The sequence below is a fragment of the Meriones unguiculatus genome, chromosome 2 (assembly GCF_030254825.1).
Source record: "Meriones unguiculatus strain TT.TT164.6M chromosome 2, Bangor_MerUng_6.1, whole genome shotgun sequence".
Lineage (NCBI taxonomy): Eukaryota > Metazoa > Chordata > Mammalia > Rodentia > Muridae > Meriones > Meriones unguiculatus.
In genome coordinates, this window is record NC_083350.1 from 107,914,396 (window position 1) to 107,934,326 (window position 19,931).

At 37.5% G+C, this 19,931-nt stretch overlaps 1 protein-coding gene across 3 annotated transcripts in view; it reads left to right on the plus strand.

Annotated features, from left to right (window-relative positions):
* The window catches only part of Kitlg (KIT ligand), an 87,697-nt gene that overhangs the window by 55,682 nt on the left and 12,084 nt on the right, over positions 1-19,931 (plus strand). The window contains exons 4-7 of one of the 3 annotated variants that reach the window (XM_060377960.1): positions 7,847-8,017; positions 10,447-10,603; positions 11,367-11,402; positions 18,175-18,284. In XM_060377960.1, the coding sequence (XP_060233943.1) occupies positions 7,847-8,017; positions 10,447-10,603; positions 11,367-11,402; positions 18,175-18,284 (474 nt within the window). Of the gene's footprint in view, positions 1-7,846; positions 8,018-10,446; positions 10,604-11,318; positions 11,403-18,174; positions 18,285-19,931 lie in introns of all 3 variants that reach the window. The other 2 variants (XM_021654634.2, XM_021654635.2) reach the window with 2 other exon arrangements.

Below are 19,931 nucleotides of genomic sequence, written 5' to 3' on the forward strand. Positions count from 1 at the left end.
AACGCTCAGATTGCAGCTTCCTGGTTGTTTTCTAGGTTATATGATTGATACCCTTCCCTCTAGTTTACAAACTTTACAAGATGAAGACTACACATCCACATTGTTTTCTTTTGTTGTGCTCCTCTACCTACACCTGCAAGGCCTTCCATGTGGTAGGACACTTAATAAATATTTAATGGGAGGATGCAAGAACAGGAAGAAGGACCGTTCCCTAATGTGTAACCGCTTGTCATTTCCTTGATATCCCAGGTGGCTGTGATGGCTGGGTGCCTAGAATTCACCACCCACTATCTGAACCTAGAAGAGGCTGCTATCTCTTCTTCATACTTGTGCACATTTCATGACGTCTTGGTTTTAGGGGATTTTAGTTGTGCATTTAGCCTTCTATTCTATTTGTATTGAATTGTTTCTGCTCAGGAACCATCTCACTGTTCCAGTATGCTGAAGGCTGAGAGCTGAATCCCTAAGCCTGATGTTTATGAGACTCTCCCTCATCTTGGCTCATCCTCATCTTCTCGTTGTAATACCTGTTTTTTTCTTACACCAACTCACCACCCCAGCCTGAGGCACTACTACCCTTAAGTCATGATTGCTCTCAACTCTTGTGCTGCTCACCTTTGCCATGGGTATCCTTTTGTCTGTCCACTTACTCTACCATGGAATCATGACTATTTCGGAACCAAACATGTCTTAGCAGCTCTTTTAGGAGCAGATTAAGGTCTTGTTTTTACAAAAAGCCTTTATCTACACCTCTAGACTGTGTTTTCTCTCCCCTGTTTAATATGGGACCATAGAAAATTAATACTATGTATAGTATGAACTGAGTGTTTTTATTGAAGCTGAAAACTCAGTGGTCAGCAACAGTCACACTGAACCTGCTGAAGGAATGTTGTCTTGTAGCGTATTATCTCTTGATTTCTGTAGAATTTCCTAAAAAGCATTCACTGTGGGTATAACGTCATTACTTACAGGGCAACTGAATGAATAGTGTACATGGTAAGTGCTCATCTCAGAGTATTGTGAGGGATAATTCAGATATGTTAAACAGCCTTATGTGTGGCCTGTGCATAGCAACTGTCATTGTCATCATTATTATCATCATGGTGATGATAACTTTATAATGTTTGGAATAGGCTGTGGCTTTTTAGCCCACGTGGGTCTTAAGCTCTCAGTCTTCTTGCCTCCCAAGTGCTGCTGTTACATGTATGTGCCACCATGTAATCCCCAGATGGCATGGTTATGTTGTTAAGTTTTTGTTTGTTTGTTCTGTCTTAACTATAGAAAAAACAGGGATGGCCTCTTTCACCTTGTTGTATTCTTTACCATTCTCTAGATGATTCTTTGCATAGTGTACTCACTAAAAAAATACTTACCGGGCAACATTTATTGTAGTGAAATTGCCAGTTTGTGAGTATTAAAGAGACCCATCTTATCACACTAATAGGGACTCCTGTGCTCCTTTTAACAATAGTGAACTCAAGCTTAACCAGGAAAAGGCAGGGAAACAGAAAAGAAAAGAAAGGGAAAGGATAAAAGAAAGGAAGGTAGGTCTTATTGTTACAGGATGCTAACCCTGCCAAGGGCCGGGGCTTGTGCAAAGTTACCAGGTTTTCCTTTCCTAACTCTACTGGAGCCTGCCTGCTGATTCTCTCTGCTTCTTCTTTGATACACAACTCTCTCAGAGCCCCCAACTTGAGACACTGTAAGTTTAGCTTGGCTCAAAGGTTAATTATAACTCCTATCACCACTACCAATTGTGGGAGGGATTTTTCTCAATGGCTTTTGTAAGTCAGGTGTCCACCATCACCTAATCAGTGGTCTAGCAAAACATGTCACTATACATATGGATTTAGATGGACCCCTATGATATGGACTACATACTACGGAAATTAAATTCAGCTAAGCAGATGGTGTGCTTGTCACTTTATTTACTTCTACCTCTTATTTAGAAGGAAAATAGCACTTTTTAATTTTAATGAATAATTAAGAGCAGATTAAGCTCTTGTTTTATTTTATTGAGAGAGGGTCTTTGGTAGCCTAGGATGACCTCCAAATCATCATGTATCCATATGAGTATATGGAATTTAAGGTCCATATCCTCCTACTTCATCCTCTGAAATACTGGGCTCATTGTCTCATGCCACCAATACCTACCTTAAGAACATTCTTCTCAAAAAAAAAAAAGGAGAAGAAAAGAAAGGAAAGAAAATGGATAAACTAGGAGTTTGTATACTGTTCTAGATAGCTTTTAGTATATTCACACTACAGCACTGGGTTCAGCTTAATAAATGAGATTGAGACACTGCTTAGAACATGAAGACCAAATTGCCACCTGATAGAAAAGGAGAAACCACATGTAATCTTCAATTATTGAAAGGCCACATTAAAAAAATTAAAAGAACAGATGCAGTTGAATGTAATAAATTGTATTTAGCTTACAATATGACAACTACAATCACTTACATTATGATTAATATGAACTTACCAGTAGAATATTTAACCTTCCTTACATTATTGAAAATCCATTATGCATTTCAACAGTACAGAAAATTCTACTTCAGACACTACGTGTTCCTCAGAGCATGTGGTATTAAGTAGCCATGGGTGGGACTGACTTCAGCATTTGCCAGCACAGTTTAGACAGGTCTTATTATTCAGCACATGGAGGAAGTGAAGCACTGAATGGGTTGACTCGCCTAGAATTCGAAGTGAAGTGACAGGGACTAAAACCCGCTTCTCTGGCCCTGTAGGGATCTGCTGCCCTCAGCACTCCCTGAGATGTTTCCTCACTTGACTATTTTGCGTCTGGCTGAAGGACCGTTTATAGGCCTGTCCCAAGAAGTAGCATGCGTGTATACTGCTCGGAAGAATTGCCATTTTAATCAGACTGAGTGTTGTCTGTCTTTTTAATCCAAACAAGAAAGTGCTGAGGATCCAGATGTTCAGAGGAGGACCGACAGTGTCATCCCGAAACCCTGATCATCCAAATGGAGTTAAGATTTTGGGAAGTCTATACTAGAGATGTCAATACATAATGTTTTACAAAGTGCTTTGATAGGAAAATTTAGATTGCTGTTGCCAAGAGTTAGAGGCTGTGTGAACACTCACTGTGAATATCATTCAAAGTTTTCCAGCCAGGGCTTTTCTCCCTCAGAATTTGATTGATATTGGCAATATACCAAATTTAGACTTGCAAATGAAGCACATAGCTACCAAGTGTGCTTTGTTTATTGTGAATCCCATGAATCTCCTGATAATCACAGAGACTGCATGTCTGAAACTGATGGAATGTGTCGGGTTCTGAGGGGACAAAATCTGCCAGACTTGACAACCCCCCAAGGTGTTTCTACCACATTGTCTTCACACATGGCTCAAAGTGCCCAGTTTTGACACACAGAGTGGCTGCCTCACACATCTTAGAGAATCCAGGCATCTTCTTTTTCAACATTTGTTTGGCTTTAGGAGTGGCTGGGTATTTTCATCAATGCCTCTCAAAAGCAGTCATAGTCCTCCTTGTGTTTAGATTACTGATAATTATATTTGTCTTTTACTGTATCTTTTGTTTAGTCATGTAGTGAAATCATGTGTTTGGTGCCCACGGTACATTAAAATCCCTGAGGAACTTCACAGCTAAATCATTAGTGGCAGTGATCTGCTCATAGACCAAAGATACTAGTTTAATGTCATGAAGTGAATTAGCATTTTAGATTAATACATGTTACAAACATATAGGAGTTAAAAGCACATGCTCTTTCAGTAGTCTCACACAGGCCCGCTCCAATTAACCCAGAGAATGTAAGTCAGAAGGTAGAAGGAAGGAAGATGAGATTATATAAAGTACAGAGTCAAAGTAAAACTCAGGCAAAATTTCCTAGTCAAAGCAGTTTTCATTTCTTCTTTGGGAAGCTATGTATATGATTAGGAAAAAGAAAAGTCAAATTATATGTCCTGCAAAAATGTGAAAGCTGTATGTTGTCTCTCTGACATCTTCTGTTACTGTTAACTCTCCTGATCCTTCACATTCCTTCAGCCGATGAAGATGAAAACATTCTGTCGTAGGTTCTTCTAATGACTGGTGAAAGTTAATATTTGTTTTAAAGTGTTTTAAGTTTTAATGGCCTCTGAAAGATAAGAAGCAGTGATACTGCCATTTTAAGGCAAAGGAAAAGGGATTCTGTTTGTGAATTTGACAACACTTAATCATCTGTTTCATAATCGTAATCTTGGAACAATTGAAACATGGACCTCCTATCATCTCACAAATGAAATACTTAGCCCATTGTGTTTTGTCCTTTTTGCAAATCATTGACTAAATTCAATTATAAAGAAAAATAGAAGGGCAAGAAACTGCTTGATATTCTAGTCGAAACTGGTTCTTCTCTGTTCCCCACCCCCCAAACCCCCGCCAGGCAGGAAGGTCAAAGGAGGCCAACAGTGAATATGATCTGTTTACTTGTCTCCTGAATAGATCCGAGAATTTCAAAAACTGCTTCATAGCTAAGTAGACAAATTAATGAATGTATAGGACTGAGTTAAAGATACAGTCTTTTCCAGAGACTTGTGATACAAAGAATAATAACTATTATCTAAAACAGCAAGGGTTTAGAAACATGTGAGCTTTTAGCAGTATACCCAAGAGCTTACAGAGAGCCTGGTATGTGGTGGCATGTTTCTCCTATCCCAGTACTTGGGAGGCTGAGGCAGGAGGATCACAAGGTGAAGGGTCATCTGGACTTCATAGGAAGGTCCTGTCTGTGTAGCAGTGTGGGGAATGGGGATAATGAGGAAAGAAATGAATGAATGAATTTATGTCAAAATTGTTATTATTAAGAGATGCTGTCTCTGTGTTTGAAAAGATAAACCTTGGGAAATCCCATCTCTCAGACTTAATTTAAGCCTCTGAAAATGAGAGAAGTTATAACTAAATAGAAAAAAAAGATGAAATGTCATAAATAGAGCTGAATAGAAGGGATAGTAAGTTTTCTGGCACTTCCAGGTTAAAAATAAGAAATGGGCTGGGTTTGGTGGCACATGCCTGCAATCCCAGCACTTGTAATGGCAGAGGCAAGTGGATCTCTGTGAGTTCGAGCCCAGCCTGGTCTACAAAGAGTTCAAAATAGCCAAAGTTACACAGAGAAACCCTGTCTCGAAAAAGCAAACAAAACAAACAAACAATAACAAAAAACAGAAAAACAAATAAATAAAGAAATGAATGAGTACAATCCTGTACTATAACTAGGGAGCTTTTGGGGCGGGGAGGGGAAGAGACAAAGAGAGGGAGAGAAAGAGCACTTTTTAAAAGGAAGAACCACAGGATAAAGGGAGTGCCTCAGTTCAAAACAACATAATTTTATTGTGTCAGAAGATCCAAGAGGAAAGCGAAGACTATTGGTAGCATACAATAAAGAGAGTTTAAGACCATAATACATGGATTCTATTATCATTGAAAAGTTGCCTAGCTGAGACTGATTGTACAAGTTGGTGAAGGCTGCTCTACTGTGTGAAGGCTGCCCAGCTGTATTGTAGTCTGTGCTGTAATCAATGCTATCAGCCTTTGCTCAGAAGGCTAATACCTGAAAGGAACTGCCAGTGCCCCAGAGGAGAGAAACTCACAGTGAATCAACGTGGGAGGAGTTTGAAAGGGTCTTACTGTCTTGTTAAGAAGCCAATACGATAATCTGCCTATGCTTCACATGAAGGGTGTTTGAACAACACAAAGAATGAATTCTAAGTGCACCTGAGGCACACAGAGACACCCAGAGCTTAGTGTGTGACCAAGTGGTCCCTCTTTTTACCTTTGTTTTTCTTTTTTTCTTTTTATGCTACTTGGAATTGAACTCCATGCCTTGTCATTGAGCTACAGTTCGAGCCCATGTACATTGGTGTGTTTCTTCTATGAAACCAGAACCAATATTTCAAAAGTTTTAATGATGTTTAATGCTTGCCTCTAGGAATTAGAGCATACTAATCTTTTTATAAACCAATTTAATGTTCTTTTTTGCTGTGTTATGCTATTGAAAACTGTTCTGTGAAACAAATATGAACTAACTATAATTTATAATGAATAAAGTAATTTCCTCCCACTGGTAAGTAGAGAAATCGGATTTATTAGTTCAACTCATTTTATGTGATGTTAGTTCTTGTAAGTACTCTGATAATAAAGGGTGCAAGTTTTGAAGGCCAACGAGGCGAAAAATAAAATCGACCCAAGGAATTCCACATTTCTCATTAGTAGAGCTCTTTGAAAAAATAATTCATTAAACAAAACATATTCAACCCTTTTTACATTTTTAGTGTTGTGATAAAATTTCTAGAAAACCAGGCACGATAGTGCTCGTTTACAACTACAGCATCAGGGAGGTGGAGGTAGATGATTAGAGTCTAAAGCCAGTGGAGGCTGCTTAGCAAGTTCAAGACCATCCTTAGCTACAAGACAAACACTGTGTCAACCAAAAGAGGGCTGAGCATCAATCTGAGTCTTAGAGTACTCGCCTGGCAAAAGCAAAGCCCCAAGACTGATCCCTGGTCCTGGGAGGGTGAGTGTTTTGATAGAAATGTGCTTGGACTCACACTGTGTGTAATAGCCTTGATTTTATCTCTTGGCACACAGAGCACAAAATAGCTTTTGAGTTTTGCCAAGAGTGATAATCTGGAATGTAGAGTAGTTTTATAATTCCTTTTTTTTTTTAAAAGAGATTTTTAGGCTTTTATGTTGATGACTATTTACTTGCACGTATGTGCAGTATGTGTTTTCCAGGTGCCAGAAGAGGTTACTGGATCCCCTGGAACTGGAGTTAGAGGTGCTTGTCAGCTGGCCTGAGGATGCTGGGAAGCATCTAGTGCCCTTAACTACTGAATCATTTCTCCAGCCCCTAATTAATTTCATTCATTCATATATCCTTTTAGTACATGGTTCTGAAGCCACCTCCATATACTTCAGAATGCTCTAGGCTATAGCGACACAACAGAGAACAATATTTTTTAAAATGTTGCCCTTGTGTAACTTATGTCCAAGTTATCCAGGCTATCTCCTTCGTTTTCATGCTGTACACTTGCAGTGTGTACTTCAGAGTTAATGTTGTTTGCCCGGAGTCTCTCAGATAGACCTGAGTGCAGTTAGGCTTGATTCCAGGTTCCAATATCTATCTAACAAGTGGGCAGAACTGGCTTTGTGAACTGGATTAGTGTTCTGCTATCATGACCCTGAAATTCTAAATAGTTTTTGAGCCAATTGTGGAATGATAATTTTGAACAAGAAATACACTTTCATTTTGCAGTCACTCCCACAAAAAAAAAAAAAAAAAAAAAAAAAAAAAACATAGCTGGTACTGCTGCTAGGCTGAAGTTCTATTCAGATTTCAAGCCACATCCTTACCCCATTGAATCTATTTTGAAGCCTTGAAATCTATCAAGACCTTTAGGTTAATTTATTTTAGACTGGGAGTTCCTTCAGAGCTAAGATTCTCTTGCCTAAAAATGTTTGGTAATCTCATCTGTATCTAATGTTCCTTTGAAAACACAGTGAGTAAACCATGAATAATCTTCCATAGAATTATAATCGATCAGTACATGAACTTTGTGTACGGTAAGGATCAGCTTTCTGTTGGCTTCGTTTTCTTCTGTGGAAGGACAGAAATCATTGGCCATTTCCTCGGATCTCAGTGCATTTGTTTATTTTGAAATGGATGTTAAAGCTGACTTGAGCAAGACAAGAATTGACCTGCTGTGTTCTAAGGACGTTCTTTGTCCTGCAGTCAGTGACTAAAGCCCTGGCAGATTTGACAAGCACTCTGAATTTGCCATACTTATTAATAGATGCTTTCTCTTTTCTCTGAATTTCTTCCAGCCTAGTCATTGTTGGCTACGAGATATGGTAATCCAATTGTCACTCAGCCTGACTACTCTTCTGGACAAGTTTTCAAATATTTCTGAAGGCTTGAGTAATTATTCCATCATAGACAAGCTTGGGAAAATAATGGACGACCTTGTGGAATGTATGGATGAAAACATACCTAAGGTAACTTTGTATTCATCACAATTATTTTTTCTCTTATAGTTACCTTTCCTAAGCAATGGTATTGGTGGGATGAGAGCCACCTTATTTTGTGTTATTTTAAACTATCATCTTTTAATTTAAAGATAGGTTAAGAAGAGTCCGTAATTTGTAGTTCTACTGCAGTGATACAATGGATATTCATACCTAAATATATATTTCACCTAAGATGAAAATATAGTATTTTCCCTGTGATCCTAGAAATAATTTTGCTTTTTGCTCTTACTTTTGTTTCATACCTCAGTGAAGTTCATACCATCTTCAGAGAAAGATATGGTGTGCTTAAATCCAACGTTGCTCTTGGAGAACTAAGTCAGACTACTTTCCCTGTTATCTGTAATGTAATTACCACAACAGTGCATTTTGGTTCCTCAGGTCATTGTACGATTTGTCATCCAACTTCAGATTCTGGACGTGACACCAATTTGGCTTCTGAGGCTATGGAATAGTCATGTACCCCAGGACTGAAGGAATTTGTACTAAGAGGTTCAAATTCTAAGTGTCACTGTGGAGCCTTGCTTATGTAACTTTTCTGTTCTCTTTATGTCTAAAATGGGGACAGTGGTACGATCTCTTTCCAAAGCTTCAACAATAGGGTGTCTCTGATGAGTACTTTAATGCCAGATCAGGCAAAATAAATGTAGACGCATCTTGACATTGTTATTTGTAGTCCTGTCTCTGTAATAAATGAGGCTTTGGAGTATCTAAATCAGAGCTTTTCAACCTGTGGGTCACAACCCCTTTGGGAAGTTGAATGACCCTTTCACAGGGGTTGCATATCTGATATGCAGGATAGTTGATATTTATATTACAATTCATAACAGCATCAAAATACAGTTACGATGTAGCAATGAAAATAATTTATGGTTTGGGGGTCACCATAACAAGAAGAATTATATTAAAGTGTCACAGCATTAGGAAGGTTGAGAACCACTGATCTAATTGTATAGAGGGCTCAGCTAGCTTAGTAATGTCTTTTCTTGGCATTCTTGTCATATTCATAATCTTTTCATGACAGTTTACCATTTATGTTGTTTTACTCTTTAACTTCTGAAGTTAGAATATATCTTGGCATTCACAATTTCTTAGCATTGCCTTATCTATGTACATCATACTACTATTGCAGATAGAATGTCATTTCTTTATAGCAAGTAGGAATCACAAAAGAATGTCTATCTCACAAGGTTATCACAAAAAAAATAACATGTATTGAGGATTTAAAGATGAGTTGTGTTTAAGAAACGGCAGTGTTGGGTAAAGCGTTAGAAATAACAAAGAATGCCATGTGCTAGACATGACATTTTTATTAGAACCCAAGGAGTTATAGTTGTATACTATTTATATATTATGATATTAATTTTGTTTATGTGTCCTTAATATAGAGCTATGATTTGAACCTTTAAACTTTATATAAGTTAGTCATACTATCTTATTTTTTACAATGTGTTTCTGTCATCTTATATTACTTATAAGATATGCTATCTTTCAAGCACATAACATTAGTTGATTTTTTGCTGTTTATAGCGTATTCCATTATTATTGAGGATACAACTATTTATTAAGGCACTCATCCATTGATTGATGTAAGGATTACAAATACTGCTGGTAAATTTTTCTCTCTCTTATGATATGTGTGCAGGAAAGTTTTACTAGGGTTTTTTTTCTGTGAGTGGAATTTCTAAATCAATGTGTAAGAGTTTCCTTTAGGGCTGGGGAAATGGCCTAGCAGCTAAGAGCAGTAAATGTTCAGGCAAAGACCCAAGTTTAGTTTCTAGAACTCATGTTGAGTAACTAACAATCATCTGTAATACCAGCTCTGGAGGATGTGATGCCCTTTTCTGGACCTCATGAGCATCTGAACTGAAACACACACATAACACCACCACTCCAACACATGGGCACACCTAATTAAAAAATAGAAAAATTAAAGGTGTTCTCCTCAATCCATATTCTTGTCTGTATTTAGTTTGCCCAGCTGTAAATTCCTGGAAGATATGTTATAGAGGCGTGCCTCTTAAAAGCTAACACTCATACTTTAATAAGCATTTTTAAAATTCTTAATTATTTTGGAGGGATCATTTCATTATCTTGTTGTCACAACCTTGTCCTGTCCCACTGTTCATTGTTCCTTCTGTCATTTTGTTTATTGTCCCCTAGTTGCTTTGGTCATGACTTGAGTCTGAGACTGACCTGATGCCATGGTTACCCTCTTTAGCCATTTTGAGTTGTGTCTATTAGAACAGCTGCTCAAAAAATGCTGGCTTGTAGAGTTCAAATACTTGAATCTTTGAGGGCATAGTCAATAATCCATTGTCTTGACATTAGTCAAGTCTATGAGTCATTTGAAAAATAGGATCTTTCTTATTTGTTTGTTTGTTTGTTTGTTTGTCTAGAATGTAAAAGAATCAACTAAGAGGCCAGAAACCAGGCTCTTTACTCCTGAAGAATTCTTTAGTATTTTCAATAGATCCATTGATGCCTTCAAGGACTTCATGGTGGCATCGGACACTAGTGATTGTGTGCTTTCTTCAACATTAGGTCCTGAGAAAGGTAAGGCATTTAAGCATTTCCTTTTTAAATGCTCATAGCAAGCTTGAACTTCTGTAAGCCTCTACTTCAGTATCAACTGAATGTGTTGTTATACAGAGAACGTTTGCTCTTCTACAAAAACAAAAAAACAGCAAATATCATGACTGCTAATGATTATTATCTATCATTTGAAATATGTTAGTATCCAAGAAAATATTTTTAAATTTAAGAATTGTATGAGTTAACAATACATGATGGTGGTTCATATTTTTTTCTTATCTGATATTTGCTAGTAGAGTAGAATCATGCTATTCTTCATCTCCAGTTTCCCTAATGTTCACTTCTCATATCTTTTTCTTAAGGGTCTAACTCTAAGACTTGATTTCTGATCCTCACCCGTTAATTCTGAATCCCTACTCTCCCTAAGCTGGGTCCCTGTGATAGAACTAACTTCATTGCTTTCGTTTAAACCATGATGAATTACCAACAATTTTTTATTATTCACATTTCCTAGCATGTGGATGCATGCAATAAATCATCACTCTACAAGGCAACTATGGTGTATTTCTTGATAAAACCGAGCAGTAGAGCTGAGTCTGAAATAAATAGGAGCTGAATAATGGAGAGTTGGGAAGCAGACCTGGCACATACTGTGCTATTGAACTTCACCTTTGGGGGACTCTGTGATTCATACACATCACCATGTAACGCTGACGCATTATTGCTTTCTATTTAGATTCCAGAGTCAGTGTCACAAAACCATTTATGTTACCCCCTGTTGCAGCCAGCTCCCTTAGGAATGACAGCAGTAGCAGTAATAGTAAGTACACGTATCTGATTTAATGCATGCATGGCTCCAAGTAGCCTCTGTAGGAGTATTGCATGGACTTTAAAGAAATTGATAATTTACTACTAATAATACCACTCTCTTACTGTTATTCCTTGTATAGTGTTCCTGACAACTAAATATCTAGTTTGTCGAATTAGATTTCCCTAGAGTTTAAGATAATAATAAAGGAATTAGGCCAATAAACTTTCTTCTGAGATTATTTTTAAATAAGGTATGAAATTAATTGAAGGAATATGATAGAGGACTTATTTTTAATCATTGTAGGCATAAAAAAAAACATAGTGGAAAATGTCCCTGACCAAACTGGAGTTTTGACATTTCAAGTGCATGTATTAACTCTTTGCAGTTCCAAGGATGTTTTCAGTTTTGTGTCTCTGTATTTGCTACTGCCTGTTTATAAATTTGGTGATGCTGTTATCTTAACTAAGAGTGTGTGTTGGAGGAAGATGTACTTCTTTCTCTAAAATTTCTGTCCTCTTTGCCCAAGAACCCAGATTCCCGGAAGACTATGTTTTATTTCCTAGTCTGTGCAACAATCATTAAGATTGTTGAATAGTCTATGCATACTCTGCTCTCAGTTTTCACAGATTTATGATTGCTTGTTCAGTTTTTAAAAGAAAAATTTCTGATATACATGTTTTAGAATTTTTTTCCATTGAAACTTGACTTGAACCTACAATAGAGCTATATATAGTGTTTTATCCTTCTAACAATATCTATACATTTCACTGTGTAGATGTTTAATATACCCGATGGAAGGATGCTGGCCAGAACTCACTGGGTAGCAGCCTACAGTGTGCAGTGTTTGCAGGACAGTCTTCAGAAACTTAAGATTCTGAAGTGCTTAACACATCAAATCTGACAGATTTTAAAAAGGGACCAGACCCTGTATGTGTGTGTCATCTTAAGGCTTTTCTACTCATCTTTTCAAAGAAACCAATTTGAGCATTGCACACCCTCTGTTTCTCTTTCATTGATATTAGTATTTACCATTTTCATCCTCCTTACTCTGCTTTTAACTTACTCAGCCTGTCTCAGATTCTTAAGTTGGAAAAATTACATTGTTGATTGTGAGCTTATTTCTTTCCTTAGAGGGAAAAATTCCTTTGTAAGTACTGCTGTTACTGAGTTGCATATTCTATTGTTTTTCAAAAGTATGCATACATGTGTTTTGTGTGTTTGGTTGGTTGTTTTTTGTTTTGTTTTTTTTCTTTTTACACAAAGTCGTAATGTGTAGCCAGGCTAACCTCAAATTTGTCATCTGCCTGTCTCAGCCTCTGTCGTGCTGGGATTACAGGTATGCGGTAGCACACCCAGTGGTCTTTGGTATTTCAGCTCTTCATATTTAATGTAATTGTTACGGAAAAAAGTGACTTTTTCCACTTGCTTGCTTGTCCTAGGTTTTATCCTCTGTTTCTTCATTCTATGTCCTTTATTCATCTCTATTTGATCTTCACGGTCTTTTTCCGTTATTTATAGTGATTTTAGGAACTAAAATATACATCTTAACTTGTAATATTTTTCTTAGAAAAACATGAACCTTACCTGAACCAATCTATTGTGTTTATAAATGTCCTACCCTTCACAAACTTCCATCTGTGCTTTTAAACTGTTGTTCTAAGCAACTATGTATCCTTTCAAGTAGAAAATGTGTCACCTTTTATGTTATTTTCATACTGTCCATTCTTTCCTCAATTCACGTTTCTACAATCAGGAAGAATTCTTTTCAGGAAATAGAGCCCTTTTCACATTTCCTGTAATACAGATAGATCTGTTGGCAACAAATCTTTTTTCTTTTATTTGAGAAATGTCTGTAGTATTTGTTGCATATAGAGGTACTTTTTATTAGATAGCAATTTCTGGGTTAATTAATTTTTCTTTTATTCATTTAAAGACACCATGACATTTTCTTTCCAAACATGTTGTTTCTGAAAGGCAAAACTCACCCTTTGTATTTGTTTTTCTCTATGTACTAGACATATTCCTCCTTTTGCTGTTTTTATTTTTTCTTTGAGCAATGTGAAGGATGCCAGTAACAGATTGGTTTTCATCTAGTGTCTTGAGTTTACAAGTTTAATTTTTTTTAATCCAAAGCATTGGAAAGTTTGATCATTGTTTTTTTGTTTGTTTGTTTGTTTTGTTTTTGTAAATATTTCTTCTTTATTTTTTTGTTCCTCTCCTTCTGAAATGAACAGTCACATGTACTTTGGTCAGTTTAGTATTGTGTCATATTGTATTGTTGTATTCTGTTTTTAGTTTACATTTTCTTTTTCCTTCACTTGAGACAAGATTTTACATACTCCAGGCTAGCCTTTGAATTCATTGTGTAGCTAGTCTGGCCGCAAATTTCTGATTCTCTGCTTTCAATTTCCCAAGTGCTGGGATTACATGTATTAATTTTCCCAAAATCTCTTTATTATTGTTGATCTCAATGTGTAATTTTCACTTCTCTGTTTTCCAGTTCACTGTGATTCCTTTCTACCATTTCTGAACTGAACCTTACACTCAAAGTGTGCTTTCATTTCTTGATTTCATTTTTATGTTCTAGAATTTCCATCTGATTTTTTTTATGCTGAGACTTTTCCATCATTGTATTTTTTTTGTGCATTGCATTGCATTATTGCATCATTTTGTGCATTTTCTTTTTTTGTCTAACATTCTCACCACCTAATTTGAACATGTATATCATTTCAGCATTTAATCTCTATAGACTTTTTTTGTCTTCCTGGTTGTGGCAAGATATTTCTCTAAATAATCAGTAGTTTTTTAACATATGCTGCATATTCTGGCTGTTTTGTTGTTAGTCAGCTTCTGAATTTTGTAGCATACTATTGGAGAGACCACTAAGTTCTGTTTGGTGAGGAGTTCACTTACCTGTGGATAAGTGTATCTTTCTTTCCAGGCTTGTTTTCAAACTTGGTTAGGGACAAAAGGAGAGTAACCTCACTCTTAAGGTTTAGGGTTTCTGAACTGTCTCTTAAATGCTATGAACATTGAACAATCTATGCAGCAGACATCCTTGCATTACTGTGAGAATTCAGTAATTTAATTCAAAGGGTCTCACTTTGTATATTACTTTCTATTTACAATTACACATTTTTGGGCTAATTTGTAAAAATAGTTGCTTCATATAATGTGTCGAGAATTATTGTGATTATTTACTTTGAGACGGCTAAAAACCCACAGTGATCCTCCTGTCTCTTTCTCCTGAGTGCTAAAAAAGGCATCCACCACCATACCCAGCATAAATAAATATTTTTTTGAGACAGAGTCTTACTCACCATCATGATTAAAAGCAACTTACCCACTTCAGAGAAATTTACCTACTTACCAACTTCAAAAAAAAAAAGAGCTGAATGCAAAATCCAAAAAAACTATTTAATCATCTATCTATCTATCTATCTATCTATCTATCTATCTATCTATCTATCTATTTATTGCAAGATGGACATCCTTTTCTAGTTTTCCCCTCTTCCCTCATGCTTATTTCTTTTGCTTTTTTTTTTTTTTTTCATTTGTAAAACAGATCTTACATGTCACAGCCTGGCTAGGTATAATGTCATTCATAAGTTAGATACCAATGCACAAAACATTATGGTGCTCACATTCTAAGAGATACAAATGAAACACCTGTGTACGCTATATAATATGAATCATCATAGAAGTTGTAAATGTTTTTACTTGTTGCATAAGGAAGTTAAACTGTTTGGGGAGGAGTGGTTAGGATAATTTGAAAAAAAAAGCATCATAGTTTCTGGGGATAAGTCTTAAAAGCTGTGACAATGAGACTTAAGTCCAGGACTTATGAATGACTTATGAAGGACTTATGACGTGAATTTGTAGGGAGAAGTCATGGAATAGTATAGAGGCCTACTGTTTTATATGAATGGGATTATATTTTTTTAAACTTTTATTAGTTACACTTTATTCACTTTGTGTCCCCCCATAAACCACTCTCTCCTCCCCTCCTAATCCCACCTTTCCTCCCCCTTCTTTATGCGTGCCCCTCCCTAAATCCACTGATAGGGGAGATCCCCCTCTCCTTCCTTCTGATCTTAGTCTATCAAATCTCATCAGGAGTGGCTGCATTGTCATCTTCTGTGGCCTGGTAAGGCTGCTCTTCCCTCAGGGGGAGGTGGTCAAAAAGCAGGCCAATCAGGATTATAGTTACAGGATTTCTTATTCTCGAACATTTAAGTTTGAGAGCCCTTTAAACAGTATTGAAATTATGTAGAAAGAAAGTCTTGCTCTATGATTAACTGTGCATCTTCTAGAGATCTGTTATGAATCAGAATGCCTGGTCATTTCATAGCATGATATGGGCATGTTGCTTAAACTTTCTGAATCCTTAGTCAATTGGTATGTAATAATCCCCTAATCGCAGGACTTCTGCAAATTTAAAGTTAGTATGAGTTAGTATGCGTGTGCATGGAGCCATGCTTAATCTCTAGTAAGAATTAATCACGACAATTAATGGTTAATTAATTAATTAATCAATTATCAGTTAACGAAGACAACTAGACCCTGACGCAATAAGACTGGAGGACAGTGATTCTGAGGAATTTTGGATCTGAATCATTTGCCTGTTTCCTAAGTGCCAAGAGAGACATTGTCCTGGAGTTCCTAAGCAGACTAACGCCCTAAAAAGAAGCTCCGGAAGATTAACACCATTTTCTGTGTGCGGGTATTTTCCAGATGTTGATTATTATGATTTGTATCAGATCAAATCTGTAAGCTATTTCAACCACGGGCAGGTTTTAGTAATAAAGAGACACAATCCATGCTGCAATGACCCAGGGATTGAGCATGACTCAGATCCTGTCCAGATTCGCTCTCCTTCCCACAAATTCTTGGCAGACAATTGCTGTGCTGAGGCAGAGGAGCTCTGCTATGCACATGGGCTTTGGCTCAAATACCCTTCATGTGGGCCAAGAGGCATCCAGTTCTGCTGGGCTGCTGCAGTGGAGCTGCTGAAGTCCTCCCTGGAGTTAATGTAAGCAAGACTTTTTTTTTTTTTTATAAAGCTGACCTCTCTCTACAAGGATGATTAGTGTACCTGGAAGAACTGAGGTCTGGTTTTCAAGTGTGAAATAACAAAAGCAATAGTGACCTCTTGAGATGGATTTCACCCAGGGCTCTTTTTCCTCTTGTCTTTAGGGTCCCTCTCTCTTCCTTTTCAACAATGTTGCTGCATTTTAGACTGCACTACTTGCATTGCCCAGTAGCCTTAGGGTGAATGGTCCCACTAGACAGTAGTGGGCACAGCAGGTTGTCCCTCAAAGGGAATAAAACACAAACAGCCAAATTATTTATTTGTAGACAGTGAAATTCCCAAAGTCGTAGAAATTACTTGTGACATACTTCGCTTATTCTCAATCTTTAACTTGGCTGCTATTTTGTTTTGGATCGATATATGAGTATTGTTTCCAAGTTGGGATTCTTAACATGTCTGTCTTGGGCTGTATGTTGTAGCAGTCAGAGAACGGTTAATTTTGTCTAGAGGAAGCAGTGTATTATTATGTAAGTGGATGACACCACCTCCTACAACTCCTCCCACAATCCCTGCACTTCATCCTGAACACCCCCCCCCCAGCATCCCCTGTAACACATGCATGCATGTGAGCTCACCAGCAAACATGGTATTGGAAGTACAGCAATCAGAATAGTAAGAAATGTGGAAGGACTAGCCGGTTTCTGTTCTCACTATAGTAGAGAAGATTGACTTGTTACCTTTTAGATTAAACCTATGAGCTTTCCTCCTTATCAGCATGGAGTGCACATACACAATGGACCTGTTCCTTCATAGGAATCACTTGGAGGGATGTTAGATGTTAAATAAGTAATTGTAAGGTGACCTTGTGGCCAAATTCCTGTTAAAAGGTTATCTAAAAGCAGTTACTTGACATATAAATTTGAAAATTTATAAATTCTTTGAAAAGGAAATTTCAACCTGGCAAATGTGCCAATGTTTCCAAATAACTAAACTGGTCTTTGTAGTGAGTCCTATAGGAAAGTCAGTCAGTCTCACTTTGAGAGAAAGAGACCCTTGTGGATTCTCATTCAGCTTCTCGGGGGCAGGGAGAAAAGGCGAAGCAGGGTCAGGGAAGATAACAAGTCAGTGCCATTTGTTTTTGTCACTAAGGTGGTATTTCGAGGTGGGTGACACTGGTGGCTTCAGTCATTCTTCAGTGTAGTGTCAAACTTTCTAATGTAGAAAGTATAAGAATCCCACTCCCCTGTGTGTACCGAGGGAATAAATGAGCAAAGGGCTCATTTAAGGCTGCTTCAAGTGCTGTATCCACAGTATGCATTTAATGATTTGCTGTCTGCCACAGACTAACCCTAGCTGAATGCATGCAGGATCTGATCCATCTTGCAAGGCTCTTTTATGTTGGGGTCGAAATGCGAAGAGCAGCAACGCTAAATAATATTAGATTGGAGAGGAAAGCTTTGCTTGATGGTAGACATCTTTTCTGCTCAGGAATATGCCAAACCTGTATTCCAAATATGCATGAACCTTAACTGTGCCAAGTGTCTTTCTGTCTGTTGGGTTTCTCTCTTTTTTAGAGATTATATGGAGTTATACTGCTTGCAAAAACAAAATTCATCAGAAAACTCTGCTTTTTGAAACTGTAAAGGGCTGTACACATCAGTACGAAATCCTTTGCGAACAGCCACAAACTAATAGCCAAACCTCTAGACTGGAGCTGCTGAATTCACCGTCACCTTCTTTGAATTACAGGGAAAGCTGCGAAGTCCCCTGAAGACCCGGGCCTACAGTGGACAGCCATGGCCCTGCCGGCACTCATTTCTCTTGTCATTGGCTTTGCTTTTGGAGCCGTATACTGGAAGGTGAGCACTACTCTTCTTCCCGCCCGTCATCCATTTTATATACCTGTTTGCTCATGCTACAAAAATATATATACTCATGATTCTATACATGATTACTATGCTCATCATAACCATTTCTTGAAGAAATGATCATTCTCACTATAACATGGGCCCTCAATGAAATTCAGACTTTAGAAAAGTTTCCATTATTTGTCATTGTGCATTGGAGAAGCCCTGATACAGAGAATGCACACTTAAGTGATGGGACCCAGTTTAATGGTCTGAATTAAATATAAAAAGGAAGAAAACATGTTGGGAAACCTATGCTCTGCTTACAAGCTAGGCTGCTTTTTCTGCATGCCCTCTCTTTTGTTTTCTTATTTAAATCTGTCTAAATTTTCCTAATATGCTAAATCATTATAACTCCCATTTAAGAAGTATCTTAAGAAGTAAAAAACATACTTAAGAAGTATTTTTTGACTGCTATTTATAGAACAACCTAAAAATGTTGAATTCACTGTAGTTACATTGCTTTCATTGCACACACACAAAAATTACTTTGCATGCTAAAGAAAAAGCACATGTGATAGCAGTTAATTGTTTTTTTAATTTTGTAATAATTATTTTTTTTAATTTTTATTACAATTTATTCACTTTGTATCCCAAATGTAGCCTCTCCCTCACCCCTTCCCAATCCTGTCCTCTCTCTTTCCATGCCCCTCCCCCAGTCCACTGATACTGGAGGTCCTCTTCCCCTTTCCTTTGACCCTAGCCTATCAGGTCTCATCAGGACTGGCTACATTGTCTTCTTTTGTGGCCTGGTTAGGCTGCTCCTGCCCCTAAAGTCATCCACTGAGTTCATGTCAGAGACAGCCTTTGTTCCCATTACTAGGAAACCCTCTTGGCTACATCTGTGCAGGGGTTCTAGGTTATCACAATGCATGGTCCTTGGTTGGGGTATAGGTTCAGAAAAGACACCTGTGCCCAGATTTTTTGGTTCTGTTGCTTTCCTTGTGGAGCTCCTGTCCCCTCTAGGTCTTTCTAGCTCTCCCTTCTTTCATAAGATTCTCTGCACCATGCCCAAAATTTGGTTCTGAGTCTCAGTATCTGCTTTATAGAGTCTTTCAGAGGACCTCTATGGTACGCTCAGAGAATTCTCAATAGAGGAATACTGAATGACAAAGAAACACTTAAAGAAATGCTCAACATCCTTAGTCATCAGGGAAATGCAAATCAAAACAACCCTGAGATTTCACCTTATACTCATCAGAATGGCTAAAATTAAAAACTCAAGTGACAACACATGCTGGAGAGGATGTGGAGAAAGGAGAACCTTCCTCCACTGCTAGTGGGAATGTAAACTTGTATAACCACTTTGTAAATCAATCTGGTGCTTTCTGAGAAAATTAGGAATAGTGTTACCTCAAGATCCAGCTATACCACTCCTAGGCATACATCCAAAAGACGCTCAAGTATACAACAAGGACATTTGCTCAACCATTTTCATAGCAGCTTTATTCGTAATAGCCAGAATCTGGAAATAGCCCAGATGTCCCTCACTTGAAGAATGGATACAGAAATTGTGATACATTTACACAATGGAATACTACTCAGCAATTAAAAACAAGGAAATCATGAAATTTGCAGGCAATGGTGGGAACTAGAAAA